Source organism: Salarias fasciatus, chromosome 23, assembly GCF_902148845.1.
Source record: "Salarias fasciatus chromosome 23, fSalaFa1.1, whole genome shotgun sequence".
Taxonomy (NCBI): domain Eukaryota; kingdom Metazoa; phylum Chordata; class Actinopteri; order Blenniiformes; family Blenniidae; genus Salarias; species Salarias fasciatus.
This window is the reverse complement of record NC_043766.1, coordinates 532,173-554,220: the sequence shown is the minus strand read 5'-3', so window position 1 is coordinate 554,220 and position 22,048 is coordinate 532,173. Positions and strand designations below refer to the sequence as shown.

Here is a 22,048-nt window from a genome sequence, read left to right as displayed (position 1 = left end):
GGGACTTTCACGCAAATATCTACTGATCTACTCTGCTTTCAACCCCAGTTTGAGCCTGATTGAAGGCTTTTTTCATGATTTGGAACTCTCCTCAGTTACTTTAGAGCAGATTGCTTCGTTGGACAAACCAATAACACAAAGAGAAGTCTGCTATGCCATCAAACTGTTAAAAACTGAAACTTTACTAACGAATACCTTTAGTGAACAACTATCTCCGATCTTGACCAAACTGTATGTCGAATCCTATACATCTGGCCAGCTTCCTCCCAGTCTCAACCAAGCATGCATCACGCTTCTGTTAAAAAAAAGGGAAGGACCTATTAGACTGTGCCTCATACCGGCCGATCTCGTGACTGAATTCGGACTATAAAATTCTGATGAAGATTCTCTCTCTCCGTCTTGAAGAGATTCTACCTTGTATTATATCCCCAGACCAAACAGAGACCACTCTTTTTCAATATCCTTCCCGGTCCACCTCAGAATGCATTCACTCTATGGATGCAGAGAAAGCATTTGACGAGTCAAATGGACATTCCTTTTTCAAACCCTGGTCAAATTTGGGTTTGGGGCGTCTTTCATTGCTTGGATCCGGTTGCTGTATTCTTGCCCTTCCGCTGTAGTCCTGACCAACAATCTCTACTCTGCACCTTTTCATTTGGCCTGTGGGACGAGACAAGGCAGTCCCCTCAGTCCACTGCTATCCATCTTAGCTATCGAGCCACTTGTGATAGCCATAAGATCCAATCGTGCTATCACAGGCTTTCTCAGGGGCAATATAGAACACAAGTTGTCTTTGTATGCCGACGACCTTCTCTTATATGTGCCAAAAGCTGAGTCTACTATTCCTCATATAATTACATAATTAAATATTATCCTGGTTTATCTGGAGTGGTAAAAATCCTCGTCTGCACAGGGATTTTTTGCAAAAAACTAAACAAAATGGCTGCTTGGCTCTGGCAGACTTTCGAAAGTAGTATAGCTGCTGCAAATTTGCACTGCATGATGTTCTGGAAGAACTGTACCTCTGTGGTGAAATGTCGCTTATGGGTTAGCATGGAAAGACTTTCTAGTAAACCGGTAAACCTTTCTGCCCTTTTGGCTGCACCCATGCCACTAAATGTGTCTACTGTCCCAGGTGACACTATAAATTACTGCAAGGTGGGCTTTTTGGACCAATACCAGACAACCACCTATTCCAACCATCTGTGCAAGACAATGCATGTACCACTTTGTTTGTGTCTTTTCTTTTCTTTCGTTTTCTTTTTTAATGTTTTTTTTATTAATGGAAATTCAGCAAATATATTTAAGCACCAACTTAATCTAAAGTTAACCTAAGTTTGATATTTTTCTCACAGTATAACATCGAGAAAGCTTCCAGACTTGCTCACCGTGGAGAGTTAGTTGTTCATACTAAAAAAATATGATTTGTCTTTCAATGTCTGAATGACCTTTAGTTCAATACATACTGGGCATAGCTCACAGGGCCAAGATATCTCTTGTTTTTCTTTTCTATTTCATGATTCACCAGTTAGTCGTGTATGTGGAAATGTAAAGACTGTGAAAACTCATTTTCAAGAAGATCTAAACTTCTGAAACACTGCAAATTCTATCATCTGCATGATTCACACTTTAAATGCCACATTTGTGACAGCTAAACTGTGAATCTGCTGTTAATCAGTCACTCAATCTGCAATCCCCTCGGCACATTCTTTGCCTTTCATGTCAAACTAATTTAATTAATGACATGAATAATTCAAACCACAAGTATCAAGTTTACAGTCATAGCCAACTTATTTTAGCTTCATACAGTTTCCAGTCCAAATCAGGCTTTTTTTTTAATGAGTAATAAACTGAGTATGACTGTAAAGCTGAGGCTTGTGAACTCAAAAAGCATGTACCCCACTGATGAAAAGCCCATTCACAGATATCCAGGTACTCTGGTGCCCTCAAGTGGACAGTTAGAGCATGATCCTAGACAGTTCATGACAAACCAACAGCAAAATAATGCTGTTTGAGGACATTACTGCTTGGACTTTAATCTGCTGCTACGAAAATGGTCAAAGATATTCTACTTTTTTCTACTGCATTTCACCATAGCACTTACCACTACTGCTACTACTACTGCTGTAAAAATACACTGCAGGCAGATTTGCAAAGGAAGGATGGACCATGATCTTTGGGCTCATATGCACGCTCAAAAACTATCCAAAGAAATTGGAATGAACCTTTGAGTTTGTGCAAAAAGTCGTGATGGATGTTGATGGGAAAAAGGTGAGCCGGAAAAGTTTATATTTACTAATTTAGGGTTATTCAATATAATGACTTTTGCATAGTGCTCCGGCGGAAGGATATACCGGAGCACAGCGGCTGAGTCTATGCTTCTACTGCTGTGCTCCGGTATATCCTTCCGCGGAGCACTGCGCATGCGCAGGTCTGTGTGTATCAAAATGCCATTTTAACGGGCTGAAAAGGAAAAAAAAAACGTCTTCAAAATGTTTTATAACCATTCGGATTTACTTCACGTGCTAATACGCCGTCCCCTGGACCACTGGAAGGATGACTGTGTCTACTTTCGTCAGTCCGGCTCTGTTTCCTCTTCATCTGCCGTAGTTGAGCTAAGCTAACTACGATGCTAACAGCTGGGAGCCCGCGGCTGGACGAACGGACACAATAAAGGTATTTTTGAGCTTATCTCACTGTGTAAATGATCGGGACAGGGCGTGGGTCCAAAATCTTCGGAGTATTCCTTTAAGATTAAGAAAACCACCTAAAGTGAAGATGGTGTCCAAAATGACCACCACATGTGGTTTCCTGCCATAATCCTCCCACACTGATTGGTCATTTCATGGCTCCAGATGACCAGTTTTCTTCATCTTGTTATCATAAATCTTGGACTAATCAGCTGTGCTGAAAGTGAAGTATGGCCCACCATATTCTGATGGACGCAGACTGTCGAACTTTAGGGCGCTGAACTCAAGTCTTGGTTTTCATGCAAAAGTGGTTGTTCGGGATGGAATCCAAGATGGCCACCAAGTGACCTTTTTCTTCGATTTTGGTCTTTCTACTAAGTTTCTACTCACTGTTTTCAGTCCTTTTTTTAATTAGTGTTTTTGTGTTGGTCTGTTTTTTTGTTTTTTTTTTACTTTTTTTTTTACTGTGGCGTAGTGATATTTACACAGCACTCCACAACAACTGGAGAAGGCAACAGAACGAGGATCATTGATGATGGCCATGGTGTGCAATTTTTATTTTATATCTTTCATTACATGGTAGGTTGTAATATTTGTAATATATGACACAAAGTTTTTGCTAAGTTGACCCTATATTTCATTGTGCTGGGTGCAAATCACTTAAAGGGCCAAAAACACCAGCTGTTGGTTGAACACATCAGTTTTTATTCCAAAGGATGAGCAGTAAAGATACCAGGGTGGAAATCAGGGTGGAGTTGAGGAGGGACACGTCAGGAGACAGAGGAACCCTTCAAGTGAAAGTCTTTTCACATGTGAACTGGTGACAGCAAACTGAAGGTGGAGGTGGGTGGAGGGTGCCTCCTCCTGCTCACAGCTCAGACTTCAGCAGCTGTGGACTCGGGGAGGGAGTGGGTGGAGGTGGGTGTGGTTCTGCGGCTCACAGCTGAGACTTTAAGGAGCTTCTTGGCCTTCTTCATGTTTTCCAGCACTGAGGAAGAGGAGGAGGCTCTCAGTGTGTGTGTGTGTGTGTGTGTGTGTGTGTGTGTGTTAGCTGGAGCACTTACAGTGTTTCATATCAGTTGGTTCATAGGTGTACAGGCGGTTGGAGTAGGGGCCAACAATGTCGTCTCTCACCGTCATGGAGGGGTCTGTTGGGAAGTGGACGTAGTAAATGACGTAGCAGTGCAGAAGCAGGTGACGTAGAGTTTCAAGAACAGGGTTCTCCAGCCCTGTTTCTGCAGAACCCTACCCAGCATGACCTGGCTCTCTCCCCACTGCCTCCACCTGCAGCTGTCTCCACTGGCCATCTCCGTCAGGTGCTCTGACTCATTATCCAAGATGGCCTCGACTACCGGTTATCTCTATACGCAGATGACTTGTTGCTATATGTAGCAGTATCAGTAGCTTCTCTTCCAGGTGTCCATTTTGGATAAATGTTGTTCATTTTCAGGATATAAGCTAAATCTTAATAAAAGTCAGCTGGTTCGCTGCTCCAGCAGGCTGACCTGCCTTTTGAGGACCCTCCCCCTTTAAATATCTCGGGATTCATGTGACTTGTGCTTTTTCTGGTCTTTTCTCTGCCAACTTCACTCCAAACCCAAGGAAAATCTGACTGTGAGAGGTGGAAGAATCTGCCCCTCTCCTTGATGAGAAAGATTAATATCGTTAAAATGAATATCCTCCTGAAATGTCTATCTGTTTCAATCAGTCCCTGTGTTTCCACCAAAATACTTCTTTTGGTCTCTTTGTCTCTTTCCCTGCAGGATCGGTCTTGCTTGGTTCCTTCATTTGGGGTGCGGTGTCTCTGAGGGTCCACAGGTCATGTGAGCTTGGTGTTGGTTTTGCTCTACCAAACTTTGAATTTTAATATTGGGCAGCATATTCATAAAATACCTTGTTGGACTGATTGTCCCTCATTTCATGAGGAAACGGGAGGATTGATCTTGCTGTAACTCATCTCTGCCGGCTTGTGATGGCTGCTGCCTTTTTATATATAAGGTAGTTTAAGGTAGTAAGGTCACAGGGTCGAGGTTTAGGGGAAGATTAGGGTTTGTGTGTGTTTAGTGGCACCACCCACAGGGCCCTCGTCCTAACGTCCTCCTACCCTCTGTTCGCTCTCCTCCATTTTTGCTTTTTGCGAGTTTCTCGTTTAGCCCCTGCGGGTTGTGTTTTGTCATTTTTGTGATAACTTGTAAAATTGTTTGTAACACTGTTTCTATTTGATTTATCTTTGGTTATATACAATTCCCTTTTCCTTTGGAAAAGGTCACCTGAGTTCTTTTGTGTTGTACCTTGTTTTGCCTGCACACCGCCGTAAGCCTAATTTCCATCAGCCCAGTAAGCCTGCGCATAAGTTGTTGCTTTTCCCCAGCTCCTAGCTTGACCATTTTTAACACCTTTAAGGGGGAGGTAACACTGCTCTTACATACTCTTCTCTTCCAGTCAAGGCCTCAGCCTTCATCAGAAGTCCTGTTGTTCTCAACACTCTCAAGATCTGGCTTCAGTTCAGGAAATGACAACACAATATGATTGGTCCACAAAGCATCTGTTTAGGTTTTTCCAGGTCAGACATTCAGTGCTGTTCCCTCCCTGCCCCCATCGGTTCTCGGAAGATTTACTCACATTAGGGTTAGAGGGAGCGTTGGCTGACGGCTCCAGAGATTGAGGACAAACGTGACTCACAGTGTCATCTGAGTTATGTGTTTGTCTTTTGTCCACACCTTCATAATTATTGGTGAAGTTATTTTAACATCGTGGGAATAATCCTACAGCCCTGTCCAGCACTCCTTTGAATTCCAGAGAACTGAACTTGGTTCAAAAAGAAATTCTTGCTTTTGCTTCTTAAATCTCCAAACGCCACCTCACTGGTACAGACTCAGGACAGCATGTTTGAGCAGACTTCTTGGAATTTGACATGTCCAGGGTTATTTTTGAAAAGAACAGAGCTTGAAGAGTACAGGTACCAAATGTCAGGCATGCATCACACAATTGAAGGATTGTGGCTCTAGATGCAGTGATCTGCTCCACTGTGGGTTCTGCTCGGTTCTTAGTGAGGACAGAACCACCAGATTCAGGTGTGTTGAAGCAGGGAGAGAGCTGGAACATGCTACTTAGAGACCCCTGTTCCAGACTGCACCAAGCTGCTGATCTGGTTTAAACAGGTCGGATCCAGTCGGCTCAGCACCCTGACGCCACAGACACCAGGTCTTACCCACAAAGATGATCCTGGGAACATACTTTCCATCAGGGGAGAAGTTTTGATCTGCGATTTCCTGCTGCGGGGAAGGAGAGCAAACACACACACACACACACACACACACACACACACACACACACACACACACACACACACGTGTAATGCAGGATGCTTCATTCCAGTGTTAGAGCCCCCCCCCACCAGCCCTGCAGCCTACAATCACATTGAGGACCACGAAGTCCTCGTCCAGGATCCTCTGGATCTCATCGTCGTGAGCCAAGGCCCGCTTGAGTGCTGCAGGACAGACCGAGCGTTAGGGTGAAGCAGAGCAGGGGGGGGAGCAGCAGGACGTGCTGGGGCTGGTGGGGGGTACAGCTGGGCCGGCTCACCATCGCATTGAGAACAGTCCTCCAGGTGGAACAGGACCATCAGAGGCTTGTTCCTGGAACACAGACCAGACAGTTGTTTCACACCCACCCCTCATGGAACCGTTCCCCTTAGAACCAAGGTGCTTCCTCACGTGGACCGAGACAAGGACAGAGCCTCCTCGTACGTCTGAGCCCAGTTCATCTGGTCGCCCCAACCTGCGAGACACAGGAGCAGCTGGGGTTCAAACCAGGACACAACTGAAGCTACTCCTGTACTGTTATGTCTAGGTGCTGTAAGAGACATACCGGAGACATGTATGCTCTTTACAGGCTCTTTAATAACACCGCTGCTCGGCCCATGCATTTACATGTGTCCGTCCTCTTAAAGTGTCCCACCAAGTTTTCACCATCATATGGTTCCTACCCCAATGCTCCCATTACAACTCCATCACCACAAACCTCGAGACAGCGACTGAGGGATCCTCTGGCCAGATTTGGGGACATATTTAGTAAAGGTGGAGGACAGGGCCACCAGGACCAGGACCAGGACCAGGGACGCGGCTGCTCTGGTCATCTTTCAGCTTCCTGGAACAGGAACAGACCTGAGGGAACACCTGGACCAGCAGGGTCAGAGTTCTGGAAACAACAGCATGGTGAAGACGCTGGAGACACAGGAGAGCACTGAGACTGAAACCCTGAATCCAGCGGTTCCACACTGAGGACCCAGCGGTGTCAGAACATCCACATTCAGCTGCAGTCAAAGTTCTTGGTTTCATATCATGTAATAAAAGACCTCAGAGAACCTCAGAGAACCAACTCCTGCCACTGACTCCTGAAGACTTCTACAGAAACTTCATTCTTGGTGCTTTCATGCAGTTTGTCTGATAATGAAATAATGAAAACTGAGGCCACAGATTCCTAAAAAATGAGCCCTTCCAGAAGCACAACAGCAGCACGAGGTCTTCTCTGCTTACCTGCTGCTCAGACGTGGAGGACAGGAGAGAACGGGAGAGGACGGGAGTCCTGCTGCGTCTCCTGCTGCTCCGCCTCTGCTTTAAAGCTCCTGGCAGGTGGAGCGCCCCTCCCCCTCCTGCTCCTCCTCTTCCTCCTCCTCCTCCTCCTCCTCCTCCTCCTCCTCCTTTATATTTATGGAGCGTTCCATACTCATAAACGGAGAAAACATACACCCTGTACAATCCAAGATTTCAAATCTGGAATTGTTGATGATAGGTTACTTAAGTTAGAAAATGTTTTCCAGATTTCCAGATATGTTGGAGCAGTGGTTTTCAAAGTGTGGGACAGTGAGCCTCCCTAAAGAGAACTCTACAGCACGCTGCCCCCCCTTCACCCCCCCTCCATTCATTACTACTATTATTAGCTACTGTTATTGTTGTGGCTTTGTATGTTCCGCACAGGCTTAAAAAGGTTTTAAGTGATAAATGTTACACACGAGTAATAAACTGAGTACGACTGTAAAGCTGAGGCTTGTGAAATCAAAAACCTGGTATATTTTCATGTGCAGGCCTACTCATGCATTATCTATAGTGGCCATATTTCAGCAAATGTTAACTCACTGTGTAAAATGACTTTTTCGCCCTCCAGCTTCAAGCCCCTTCCCTGTTATGGGGGGAGGGGCGGGGTGAGGCGTCCATAATACTGAGTACAGTCACAAACACATATCCAGGGTGTACTCTGGCACCATCTAGTGGACAGGTAGATCCTGATCGTGGACAATTCATGACAAACCAACGGCGAAATAATGTTGTTTGAGGACATTACTGCTTGTACTAACTTTAATCTGCTGCTACTACAACTGTTCAAGGTATTCTGCTTTTTTCTGCTGCATTTCACCGTGCGCCAAAGTGAGCAGTATTGTGTTTTTGTTTCACAGCTGTGAAACGTTACAAAGCAATAGATCAGTAAATACTTGTTCTCGAATAATGTTGATGTTTCTTAAATTGTTCACTGTATATTTATTGCATTTTTAAAGATTGGTTTAGTCATATTTTGTATGATGAAAAGTTTATATTTATTAATTTAGGATTATTCAATATAATGACTTTGTTGTATAATCCTTTTACACCTATAATTATAACAGCGTGGTTCTTTTTTTTTTTTTTTTTTTTTTTTTTTTTTGCATTTTTATTTGTGTTTTAACACAAGATTTTGATTCATGAGTCATAAGATAGGATAACATTTATATAGACCAATATAACTTATTCGAGTGTGTAAGAATGGGAGAAATAATAAATCTAACTGGTAAAATAACATGATGATGTTATTTCCTCCTCCATAAATCTTAATGGGGCTTTTCTCTCCCTCCTGGATCTTCTCAGCATTTTACTTACAAGATTTACAAAACTAGCTAACTTGCTAATCTATTTGAATGAGGGGAAATAAAAGAGTGAAAAAATGAAAAAAGCAGCCGAAACGCGATAAAACACGGTAAAATACACTACAAAATGTTCAGATGAAATGCTAATACTAATATTTACGAAGCTAAACTATCATATACACAGAAATACAAAGGCTTCTCCTCTTTCAGAATCAGAATCAGGACTTGCAGGTCCTGCCCGACTCAGTGCCATTGAGCAGGGCAGGTTGGCTGAATGTCGCTGGGTCTGGTTTGTGTGTTTGCATTGTTTTCTTTTTTGCTTTGTGTGTTTGTTTGAAAGAAAATAAGATCTGGGGAATAAAAAAAATGTAGTGTACAAGTTGTCAATTCCAACTGACTTTCCAATAAATATGTTTTGGAATAAAGAACACAGTAAAAGCATGACAGACCACAACATGACTCTTTCAGCAGTTTCATGAAGTCTACACACCACAAGATTTTAATGAGCCTTCTCTGATAAAAGCAGGCAGAAATAATTCTGGAGGTGGAACGTGGCTCATCTAGATCTTAATGGTCCAAGGTTTCTTGACTCTCTATAGGGTAAACACAGTTTTGATCCGAAAACTATTTTAGGGGGCAAAATGGCTCTTTCAAAATAAGACCTCGGATCCAGTTGACAATTGGATTCCATGTTAAATTGAGGTATCTTGAACCTCCTTTTCCCACAGTGCAATGTGCAATCCTCAACTCGCAAATTAAGAAAAGCAACTAAATTCAAGATGGTGTCCAAATGACCACCACTACGAAAATGACCACCGTAGTGGTGGTCATTTTGGACACCACCTTGAATTTAGTTGCTTTTCTTAATTTGCATAATCCTCCCACACTGATTGCTCCATATGACCAGTTTTCTTCATCTTGTTATAATGAATCTTGGAATAATCAGCTGAGCTGAAAGTGAAGTATGGCCCGCCATATTCTGATGGACGTCTAACTTTAGGGCGCTGAACTCAAGTCTTGGTTTTCATGCAAAAGTGGTTGTTCAGGATAGAATCCAAGATGGCAACCAAATGGCCTTTTTCTTCGATTTTGGTCTTTCTACGGAGTTTCTACTCACTGTTTCCAGTCATTTTTTTATTCGTGTTTTTGTGTCGGTCTAATTAGTAAGTAAAGTAAATTCAGTCTCTTTTTCATGTACTGATCCATTCTGCTCTGAACAAAGGTTTTTTTGAAGGTCTGTGTGAAGGAAGATATCTTTAAAAGCAAAGAGGCCAAATGTAAAAATCTGTAAATACCCAGCAAAATGTAATGTTGGTCTTACCAAAACTTTCACCCCTCTCTCTCTCAATTCAAACATTTTTAAACTAGCAAAGTGAAAACCCAAAGATATAAAATATTTTAATATTGTACTTCAGGCTGTCTGTAGGTCTACTGGGCCGGTGTAGGTACCAGATGTGTCCGGGCTGCCAAAACTGTCCGAGGGCCCTCGACTGCCGATGACGTATCACATTCTGATTGGACCAAATACGTATACGATGACGTGGCATACTCTGATTGGGTTTAATGACGTATCATATTATAATGGGCTTTATGATTGGTTTTAAAAATATGGCATTTGTTCTAGTGAAGAGCAGGGTGATGGAGAACGAGCAGCAGAACAAGAAAGAGTTTCATGACGAAGTGAAACATTTTAAACAGAACGGTGCTGATCATCTGCGAATGTGGAGAACAGGAAAAGGGTTATCCGCAGAGCGTCGAAACAGGACTTGGTAAAGGGTAAGTCACAGCATGAAAAACGGAACTACTTTGTGGAACTACTTTTAGTCATAATGGAAGCTACTAGTTATTGTACGGACATACTTCTAAGTGAAGCTTTAAAGGTCCGTCTTTCTGTTCTCCTTGGTTGGAGCTGCGGTGTTTTTTAGGTTGCTGCGTGGTCTTGGGTGCTTTATTACTGTTCCTCCTTAACTTGATCAGCCTTTCTGTTTCGAGATTGGCCGCTTTCATTCAGTCTCTCAATTAAAGCTTCATCGGTCACATCTGGGTTGTTGAGAAGAGATTTAAGCTGAAACTTGATGTTGTTATTCAAATGAGCACTTCCCACTCGGGGTGTGCCAAAATATCGATATTACGTGACATTGCAAGATTTCGCCTAACGATAGACAAGCGCCAGCTATCGATATTTAAATACTGTATTTTCCGCACTAGGAGGCGTGCTGTCAATGAATGGCGTTTTTAAAAACTTCTTTCATATTTAGGGCGCCCCCATTGTAAGGCACATATAGACAACCCAGTCACTTTGTGCTATGAGTCACGTAAATTCAATTGTGTGATTATGGTGACTGACAGGTTAGAGGTTGAGAATGTACCTGAAGCTTCATGTTTGCCATTCTGTTTGAACTGGCTAGCTTAGCTACAAGCCAGCGGAGCTTGTTTGCTCATGTGATCGGGTGGCAAAGCATTATGGGAACCGTAGTCAAACAACACTGTCTGACAACCGGGTGGTCTTTATGACCGTATTTTCTGCAAAAAAGGTGCGCAGGATTATTATAAGGTGCAATGTTAGTTTTTTATAAAATTAGAGGCTTTTAGGTGCGCATTATACTGCGGAAAATGTAAACATGAACACATTGTAAATGGATTATTTTACAAAACCCCGCTGCAATTTTTTTTCAAGCTTCAAAATAAAAGTTGAAATGCGTGGCCAGATTTTCATAGACCACCCAGCCGAGTGAAGTTCTAACGCACTGACAGTGACCATAATGTTAATTTTTCAAATGCATTGATATGCGCTTTCGCAAGCTCCTTCTAAGAAGAACCACTGTGCACTTTGTTTTACTGTTTTCACTCATTTCACATGTATTTTTTATGTGAAATTGGCAGCATTTTGTAATTCATTTTAAAATGCTTTTAGGTCAATAAATTCTCAATATCTTCAGTGACAAATTGTGGTGTATCATGGATGACATTTTGCTGCAATATATCGATTATCGCAGAATCGCTGTATCGTGATATTATCATTATCGTGGGCAAAATATCGTGATAGTATCATATCGTGAGGTACCTGGTGATTCCCACTGACCTCAAGAACTTCTTTTTGACCAGATCTGCTCCAAAGTGATCAGCTTCTTTTCCCTTTGAAGCACACAGCAGCCTGTCTTTCAGTTCAATGGCCCTGAAGAGGAAGTCTTGAGGGGACTCTTTGGGATCCTGAGAGATGTTTATCGGCTTTTGATATAAATCAGATGCATCATCTTCTCTGTAATGTCTTTCAATATTGTCTTGAGCTGAGTGAGGGGTCAAATCCGTTGTAAGTTCAAGCATGTCTCTGTTTTGAGTCCAGGACTGATGGCTCTGATCACGGCCTCAATTGTGGCCCTTGCAAAGTCCGCTTTCCATCTGATGGAGCAGGTTGGTGTATGACAGCTTATCACGTTGTCCGCCTTCACCTACTTGCCTGTTGATGCGAAATTCTCGGCGGATGGTCACTTCGTCCCCCTGTGGCTCTCTGGACCTGTTAGCTTGGTAGCCGGGGCAGGAAAAACAACGCCATTCGCCAGAATTGCCTTTTTGCCCAGTTTCAGAAGCACTCATAGCTGATAGAAGTTCTTTAACATATTGGAGACTTACATCGTAGCCCACCTTCTCTCCCACAGCCAGGGCCACGTCCTCCATGCTGCAGGGGGCGTGGCCACAACCCGGACCCCGTGTTTGCGGGGGAGCTGTCTGAGGTTGGTCATGGCTGCAGCCAGACCCCCAAACGGACTGCCAAACCCACCAAGAAACCCCAAAACGATATGAAACAAATAAATGTGCTGTGATTAATAAAATACAGTGAAAGTGACATTAACAACTTAAATAAATGGAAAAAACAAGCAAAACACAACGACACCCACACACACCACGCTCTCACACACTCTTAGTTCTGGTGACTCACTCCCAGCATGCATCGGGAGAGAGAGAGAGGGAGGATTATAAAGATAAGGACTTCTCATAATCATAAATTATCCGTTCCTGTTAATGTTTTAATGTTGTTCAGCTCTGACCTTCAACCTTGAACACAGAATTCCAATCAATGCTCTAAAGACAGAAGTTGTTTGTCTTCCATCTCAGAGAAATGAGGAAGACACTGCCGGCCCAGCAAGAAGTCCATCAATCATTGACTTGTTGAGGAGTCTATTGTACAACTCATTGTTCCATATCTGACCTATTGTGGGGAAGTGCCTGTAAAACTTATACTGAATCACTTTTCCTTATATAGAAACGAGCTGTTTCGTTCGTGTGGTAAATGGAAGTGGATACAGCTGGGATCACACAAATCCAATATCTAAACAATTGAAATCTTTAAAAATTAAGGAATTGGTAGAAGTCAACCTCCTTAAAACTATGTATGAAGCTCAACAAAAAATATTACCAGATAATTTGCAAAACAGATTTTAAAGAGAGAAAGTCAATATGAATTACGAGGAACCGAAGTCTTTTCATTACCAGAGTCAAGAAACAAACCAAAAGAAAGATGTATCACAATCCAAGGAATCAGTCTATGGAGCAATCTTGACAGTAAAATTAAAATGTCTCAGTCGATTTATAGTTTCAAGAAATGTTTAAAATGAGTGCTGCCATACAGATCACGCTGTTTGGCCTTAGTTCAGATGGACTGTGACGTTCTGAGGGCGTGTCAGAGCTGAACTACGTGGACTTGGACTCTTGGACTGGGAGTTGTCAAGGTGAGACAGCGTCCTCACATCAAGCAGAGACAGACAGAAGGACTGAGGAGGGACGGAGAGCAGCTTCTTCTCTCCAAAAGTGTCTGGAAGAAGGTGTGAAGAGAGTTGATCAGGTGAGAATCTCTGTCAGCTACAACAAAGCTTTCGCAACGCTGTGTTGGACTGGATTTGACTGTGTGGCTGCTGGCTGTGTGTGTGTGTGTCGTCCAGCCTATATTATGGACACCTGTTGTTCTAGTGGAGACACACATCAGGAACAGCCTTCAGATGTGTATTTTTCTTGGTACTGTCTTTCCGGAGGTCCTAATGAGGGAAATTATTTATTTTAAAGTTTGTGTGTGTTTTTGTGTGTTTGTCAGGCTGGGACTGGTCTGGTTCAGAAGGTTTATCACAGTTGAACAAGTTTAAATATTAACAGGAATTTATGAACATGATGACCCTTTATCTTTACTGACATGCGCACACACTCACACTCAAACCGTTGTGAAGGTGGCCTCAGGCTTGGTGGTGCCGCCTCCCGCCCAGTGTACTGTTCTGGATTGATGCCAAACAGATCTGATCATGCAGATCAAAGTTCATCAGAGACACATCTGACTTGATCCGTATATATCGTAGACATGTCACGATAAACGCTGAGAGAGTGTTCCAATGCTACGTTTGGTCCTCCCAGTCTTTCCTATGGGCATGCAGCAAATCATATTTAATCAATGAGTGATCTATACACACACATATGCATACAGTCAAGTTACCGGTTGAGGGGTCTTCCACGGTACAAAACAGTCTTTCATTTATGAGCAACATAACTCTGAAACACAGATTTGCAAAATCACAAAGACACAGAAATAAGACTGCTGTCCTCTGTCTGTGACAACAAAGCATCACAGCAACAGTAGGAAAAAGGAGTTCATCATATCTGCATCGTAAAAATTGTATTACAACAGTATTTTGAACAGAATTTGTCCTGAAATGGATCTTTTGGAAATGGGTCCGTCTGATATGGACACACTAATATTTTAACATTAGTATTTTCAGGGCTTCCTGGTAATGGGCCTAAAAATTCAACAATTCTGCTGAATAAATATATGATACAACAGCATTTTGATCACAACGGACCGGTCCATCTGGGATCGTATCTCACTATAATGTCTGTAAATTCAAGTAAAACTCAGAGTTTGCTTGAGAAACAGACATGTTGAGCCACCGGCCACTGAAATGTGAGCCATTTATTCCCCTTCTTTATTTGTATGGCTCAGTAAAATGTCTCCCAGTCATAAATGTTAATTTAGCAGCATAACTTATTGTATCTCAACATCGCCAGCTGACAATGCAAGATCAGGACAAACACAACAGCTGGTCAGTGAGGCTCTTTCTGCAGTCAGGTTCACACATCCGCTGTGTTGGTGAATTAATTATTCCTCTATAGGTAGAGGAGAAAAATCTGAGACTTGCAGTTTACCAAAACTAGTTTTGGTCATGCTTTTCTATCCCGAAAAAGTAAAAAGGAAGGTGATTATCTCTCATTGCAAAACAGGATATCTGTACAATATTTCAATGGCTGTGCAAACTCTCACCACTCAAACCACACATGTTCAAAGCCGAATCACAGCTGTGGAAAAAAATGTTACAAACAGTCAATAGATTTTAGACTATTTCTGATGACTAAAAAGTTCACTGTGTTTGGAAAGAATCTTCTCTGCCATCCTCTAGAGGAAAGCTCTCAGTCGTTCCTGGCTCTTTTCATTTCAAGCCTCCCCCTCCCACATAGAGGTCTGCATGAACCAACAGGCTGGAAGGTATCGGCTGCATTTACAAATGAAAAGAAGGGTCAACAGTGGCCGCTGAGCTGCGCATTTAAAATCAGGGGCCATTTGGCCCCTCTCTAGAATGGTGGTAGGCAAGAAAAACCTGGAAGTTCTAGTGTTAAGTCCAACAGGTCATGATTTTATAGCTCCCAGAGGCCTCGCAGTTTAAGTTTCAGGTCTGTATCTGCTGTAGAGGTCAATAGAGAGCAAAGAGCTACAGAGGTCAAAGGTCAAAGCAGTTTTCTTGTCTCAGCGAAGGCTCAGATGTGGGAGTGGAGAGAGAGACAGCTGTGGAGGACGACACCCAGACTCTTGACCTGAGGGGAGGGGGGCACTGAGGGAGAGACTCTCAGCTTGAGGTGGATTTGGTAGCGATGAAGAAGTGACAGTCCCTTACCTTCCCAGACAAAGAAAAATGGGAACCAGAAGACAGTTTATATGTCCATCTTTCTTGTTTTCTCATTCACTCAAAGCAAAATGTGTCTTTCTTTTGTAGAATGAGTCAGAAGAAAACATCAGGATCACCTGGACCAGGCCCTGGCCCTGGCCCTGGCCCTGGCCCTGGCCCTGGCCCTGGCCCTGGCCCTGGACCTGGACCTGGACGTGGACCTGACCCTGGCCCTGGATCCAGCATTGCATCCACAAAGACTGATTGTTCCGAACATGCTCTGGATCCCAGACGATCTCCTTCCTCAGAGTCTCAGTAGGTTTTCTTTCATCTGCTGTTGTGTATTTTCTGTCATTCTTCACTAAATGATTCACTGAACATGAACAAAGTTCTGACTCAGAGAATCATCAAAGTCCATCTGAAAGTCCCAGTTCTTCTCTTTCTTCTCCAATGTTCCTCCATTTTTCCAGTCAGTCTGTTCCTGATGTTGTGTTTGTTTTATACTCTGACTCTGGGTTTCCATCCAGCTGTGTGTCCCTGAAGAGTGACTGGTCTATGGGGAAACCCATTGGCTTTAAATCAGTGTTTGTGTCAGGATTCATCCTCACAGCACACACACACACACACACACACACACACACACGTTCATCTTGTTAATTCAGATCTTGATGTGTTGTAGGAGGAGTCCTGGACCTGGAACCAGCCGTGTGTCCCTGAAGAGTGACCGGTCTATGCCAGAAGTCATTCTCTTTAAACCAGGACCAGGACCTGCTGATGAGGGGTGAGGATCAGTGTTTGTGTCAGGATTCGTCGTTCCACGTTTTGCTATCCTTGTGGGGACATTTGGCCCCGACAAGGATAGAAATACAAGAACACACACACACACATGTTCATCTTGTTAATTCAGATCTTCATGTGTTGTAGGAGGAGTCCTGGACCTGGAACCAGCCGTGTGTCCCTCAAGAGTGACCGGTCTATGCCAGAAGTCATTCTCTTTAAATCAGGACCAGGACCTGCTGATGAGGGGTGAGAATCAGTGTTTGTGTCAGGATTCATCCTCACAGCAAACACACACACACACACACACACACACACACACACACACACACACGTTCATCTTGTTAATTCAGATCTTCATGTGTTGTAGGAGGAGACCTGGACCTGGAACCAGCCGTGTGTCCCTGAAGAGTGACCAGTCTATGCCAGAAGTTATTCTCTTTAAACCAGGACCAGGACCTGCTGATGAGGGGTGAGGATCAGTGTTTGTGTCAGGATTCATCCTCACAGCAAACACACACACACACACACACACACACACACACACACACACACACGTTTGTACAGCTATATGTTGTGAGGACATTCATTGACATAATGTATTTCCTAGCCCCTTACCCTAACCCTAACCATCAAAACTGAATGCCTAACCCTAACCCTAACCCTAACCCTAACCTTAGGGTTATGAAAATTTGATATGTGTCTCCCTGGAGGGTCCCTGACAGGTGTGTTGTGGTGCCGTCTCTGTAACCCTAGCAGAAAAATTTGACCTCATGAATCAGCGTATAGTCTATATGGTTGGATTGGGAGGCTGATGAGGTGCATTTTCAGCCCTCTGGGAACCTCTTAACCCTAGCGGTCAACGATAATCTAACCCTAATTCCATAAATATTAGGGTTAGGGTTATGGGAGTTGGATATGTGTTGATACGGGATGAGCCTTGGGTGTCCTGAGGGTCAGTTTGGTCAATTTCCACCATGAAATTTGGGACCCTTCGGGGACTGGGAACGACCCCGCACACGTATTTCTTGGGCTGGTGACTGTCTGTTTTGGGTGTTTTTGGGCTGATCCAGGCACTCAGAGCTTCAAAGACGCAATCTGGAAGGGGATTCCAGATTCTGGAAGGGGATTCCAGATTCGGTCAAGCAGTGATAACTCCTCTCAGGAAGGAGCTGGAGGACTGGGCTGGACTTCAGATGACAGCTGAGGACCTCAGCAGTGCAATGGTGGTGGTTTCAAGTGTCTATCTGCAATTTTAAGGGTCCAGGACGCAATCTGGAAGGGGATTCCAGATTCGGTCAAGCAATGATAACTCCTCTCAGGAAGCAGCTAGAGGGCTGGGACTGACGTCAAATGAAAGCTTAGGGCCTCAGCAGTGCAATGGTTGTAGTTTCAAGTGTCTACCTGCACTTTTTAAAAATCGATGTCACATTCTGGAAGGCAATTCCAGATTAGGTCAACCAATGACCAAATATGGAATCTGCTGTAACTCTGCTCAGGAAGGAGCTCGAGGGCTGGGATTGAGTTCAGGTGTTAGCGGGGGGGTCCCTGACAGGTGTGTTGTGATGTCATCTCTCTACCCCCTGGATAAAAATTTGACCTCATGAATCAGCCCATAGTCTATGTGGTTGGATCGGTGGGGATGAGCCTTGGGTGTCCTGAGGGTCAGTTGGGTCAATTTCCACCATGAAATTTGGGACCCCTCGGGGACTGGCAACTACCCCGCACACGTGTCTCTCGGGGCGGTGACTGTCTGTATTGGGTGTTTTTGGGCTGATCCAAACACTTTGAGCTTCAAAGACCCAATCTGGAAGTGGATTCCAGATTCCAGATTGGGATTCCAGATTCCAGATTCCAGATTCCAGATTGGAATGGGATTCCAGATTCGGTCAAGCAATGATAACTCCTCTCAGGAAGGAGCTAGAGGACTGGGACAGACTTCAGATGACAGCTGAGGGCCTCAGTAGTGCAATGGTGGTGGTTTCAAGTGTCTACCTGCAAATTTAAGGGTCCAGGACGCAATCTGGAAGGGGATTCCAGATTCGGTCAAGCTATGACCGCTTCTGGAATCTGCTATAAGTTGGCCCAGGAAGGAGCTAGAGGACTGGGCTGGACTTCAGATGACAGCTGAGGGCCTCAGCAGTGCAATGGTGGTGGTTTCAAGTGTCTACCTGCAAATTTAAGGGTCCAGGACGCAATCTGGAAGGGGATTCCAGATTCCAGATTGGAAGGGGATTCCAGATTCCAGATTGGAATGGGATTCCAGATCCGGTCAAGCAATGATAACTCCGCCCAGGAAGGAGCTAGAGGACTGGGCTGGACTTCAGATGACAGCTGAGGGCCTCAGCAGTGCAATGGTGGTGGTTTCAAGTGTCTACCTGCAAATTTAAGGGTCCAGGACGCAATCTGGAAGGGGATTCCAGATTCCAGATTGGAATGGGATTCCAGATTCGGTCAAGCAATGATAACTCCACCCAGGAAGTAGCTAGAGGACTGGGATTGGCTTCCACTGACAGCTGGGGAGGTCCCTGACAGGTGTGGTGGGGTGTCATCTCTCCAGGACCTCTAGAAATGTTTGACTTCACCAATCGGCCCCCGCTCTCTAGCGTTGATCCGGGCTGATGAGCTTTCTTTGTCCTCAGGGTCGGTTGGGTCAATTTCCACCGTGAAATTTTGGACCCCTCGGGGACCGGCGGGACCCCCACCCACGCGTTTGTGGGGGTGTGACTGTCTGTTTTGTGTGTTTTGGGGCTCGCCCCAACATTTTTGGCATTTCGGGTGAAAATCCCATATGGCCGGGTTCTCTGATTTATTTAGAGTCATTTTGGTGAAAAAACATGGGTTAGCCACTTGAAAACTGAATTTTAAAATGGTTTTCTAACTTTTGATGGCTCTCTAGCGCTCAAAACATAGTGGTCAAAATCCGGAATTGAGATTCCGGAATTGAAAAAACCGGATACGGAATTTTCAGTTCTGGAATTCCAGATTCCTATCAAATCGACGGTGTCCCCTAACCCATACCCTAAACCTAACCTAAACCTAATTGTAACCCTAAACTAAAAATGAAGTCTTAACCCTCAAAAAGGCCAAAAAAGGTCTCTCAAATAGTGAGGACCAGCAAAAATGTCCTCACTTTCCAACAATTGTCCTCACTTGTAAGGTTAAAAACCCAATGTCCTCACAAAAGGTCCTCACAACATATAGCTGTACAAGTACACACACACACACACACACACACACACACACACACACACACACACACACACACACACACACATGTTCATCTTGTTAATTCAGATCTTCATGTGTTGTAGGAGGAGTCCTCGACCTGGAACCAGCCGTGTGTCCCTGAAGAGTGACCGGTCTATGCCAGAAGTCATTCTCTTTAAATCAGGACCAGGACCTGCTGATGAGGGGTGAGGATCAGTGTTTGTGTCAGGATTCATCATCATAACAGCAGCTTGAACAAAGTCAACGTGTTTCTGCAGCGTCAGCCAGCAGAGCTCCCAGGCTCTCCGTGGAGGCTCCGCCCTTCAGCATCAAACACATCTGGACTCCATCTTTATGGTGAGAACAAGTGTCTAACCGTAGCGTTATCGGTCGTCCTCTTGGAAACACGAACAGTTGCCACAGTTGTAACAACGGTGGATTTACTCTCACATCTCCATCTATCTAACTCCAGATGTTTCTCTGTTCCAGATGCTGGAGGACAACATGGTGGCTTTCATGAAGAAGGAGCTGAAGAAGATGAAGAAGCTCCTGAGTCCAGATTACCCAGCATGCTCAGAGAGTGAGAGAGAAGATGAGGATGAAGAGCAGAGGAGCAGCAGAGAGTCATTAGTGAGGATGACTCTGGACTTCCTGAGGAGGATGAAGCAGGAGGAGCTGGCTGAGCGTCTGAGGAGCAGTAAGAGGATTTGATCTCATCAAACACTGAAATGTTTTCAGCTCCAGCAGAAACAGAGTTGGGGATGATCTGAGCCTGCAAGATAAACTCAGCAAAACATGATTTTTGGGGTCCTCCACTCAGTTGCTAACAGTTCCTTTTCTAATTTGCTGTTGCAAATGCACTCTTTAAGCTGCGTTTACACCGCCAAATGATTTCCGTGTTTTTGCGTCCAAATATAATTGAAAAAAATGGGGAATGCAAGTTCAACTGGCAACGAAACGCGACCCTCAAAACGTGTTTTTAATTGCAACTTTGTTTTTTGGCCTCAACTCTGTTTTGGTTGCAAAGCTTTTTTGATTGATTGAATAATAAAGAAACAAAATTATCTCCATAGCAGTAGTAGCAGAAGAAGCTTCCAGGTGGTATGGACCATTTCCCCAGAATTTAGAGACCAATGACTTTAAGTGCCTTTTTGAATGATGCCAATGCTTCAGACCATCCCTCCTGCTCCTCCAGCCTGCACGAGCTCATGCTGCATACCTGTGTGTGCACGTCGCTGTTTCCAAGCACTTGGCATGGCTCAGACTAGTTCTAAGTATGAGGTGAAATCAGAGCAACACTGATACCAAATACATACACTCACCGGCCACTATATTATTAGCCTGAGGGGGTCCAGTTTGGTAGCTACAGGATGTCGTCTTTGCTTTTTGCAGATTATTTTGTCCTGTTGGCTTCATGGAACCTGGACCATCATGCACTGGAGATGGTCGCAGCCGACTGTGAAGCGACAGGGATGAGCAGGCCCACCGACAGTGGGGGACAAACGGGTCTGTTGTCCTGGGCCCAGGTTTGGGGGGGTGGCCCAGAATTAAAAGTGGGGGGGGCCCATCCAGCACCCTACTCATGGCTTGTGATGCAACATGTAGGCACCGCGCTGCATCACACTGCTCTGCACCTCCCCTGCCCCTCGGTCTGCATGCAGAAACCGCGCCGCAGCGCTTTGCTACCCCCAGCTCCGCTACTGCCCCCCCCGGTCCGACGATTGCGACTAGGCCCATCACATTATCTTGTCCCTGGCCCTGGCAAGGATGTCAGCTGGCCTGGGGATGAGGATCAGCACCTCCAAATCGGAGGCCATGGTCCTCGACCAGAAGAAGATGGCTTGCCCTCTCCAGGTCGGTGGAGAGCCTGTGGCCCAAGTGGAGGAGTTTAAGTATCTTGGGGTCTTGTTCACAGTGGGGGACGGATGGAAGTGAGATTGGCAGGCGGATCGGTGCAGCATCTGCAGTGATGCAGTCGTTGTATCGGTCCATTGTGGTGAAGAAGGAGCTGAGCTGAAAGGCGAAGTTCTTGATTTACCGGTCAATCTACGTTCCCACCCTCACCTATGGTCATGAGCTTTGGGTCATGACCGAAAGGACAAGATTCCGGATACAAGTGGCTGAAATGAGTTTCCTCCGTAGGGGGGCTGGACTCCCTTAGAGACAGGGGGAGGAGCTCAGTCACCAGGGAGGAGCTGGGAGTAGAGCCGCTTCTCCTCCACATTGAGAGGAGCAGCTGTGGAGGCTCGCGCACCTCTTTAGGATGCCTCCTGGACGCCTCCCTGGAGAGGAGTTCTGGGCATGTCCCACCGGGGGGAGACCCCGGGGAAGACCCAGGACACGCTGGAGAGACTATGTCTCTCGGCTGGCCTGGGAACGCCTTGGAATCCTCCTAGAAGAGCTGGAGGAAGAGTCTGGAGACAGGGAAGTCTGGGCATCTCTGCTTAGACTGCTGCCACTGAGACCTGGTTCTGGATAAGCTTTAGAAAATGAACGAATGGCTGGATGGATTCATCTGTGAACACTGGACATATCATCAGCTCTACGATGCTGTG

The 22,048-nt window shown here is 44.8% G+C and overlaps 1 protein-coding gene across 1 annotated transcript in view; it reads right to left on the bottom strand.

Annotated features, from left to right (window-relative positions):
* Window positions 1–3,545: 3,545 nt before the first annotated feature.
* Window positions 3,546–22,048, bottom strand: part of LOC115381243 (anterior gradient protein 2 homolog) — a 52,543-nt gene continuing 34,040 nt past the window's right edge. Inside the window, exons 6-7 of the mRNA XM_030082524.1 lie at window positions 3,755–3,838; window positions 3,546–3,678 (exon numbers count right to left, since the gene is read on the bottom strand). Coding sequence (XP_029938384.1) covers window positions 3,566–3,678; window positions 3,755–3,838 — 197 coding nt within the window. The 3' untranslated portion in view covers window positions 3,546–3,565. The remainder of the gene's footprint in view (window positions 3,679–3,754; window positions 3,839–22,048) is intronic.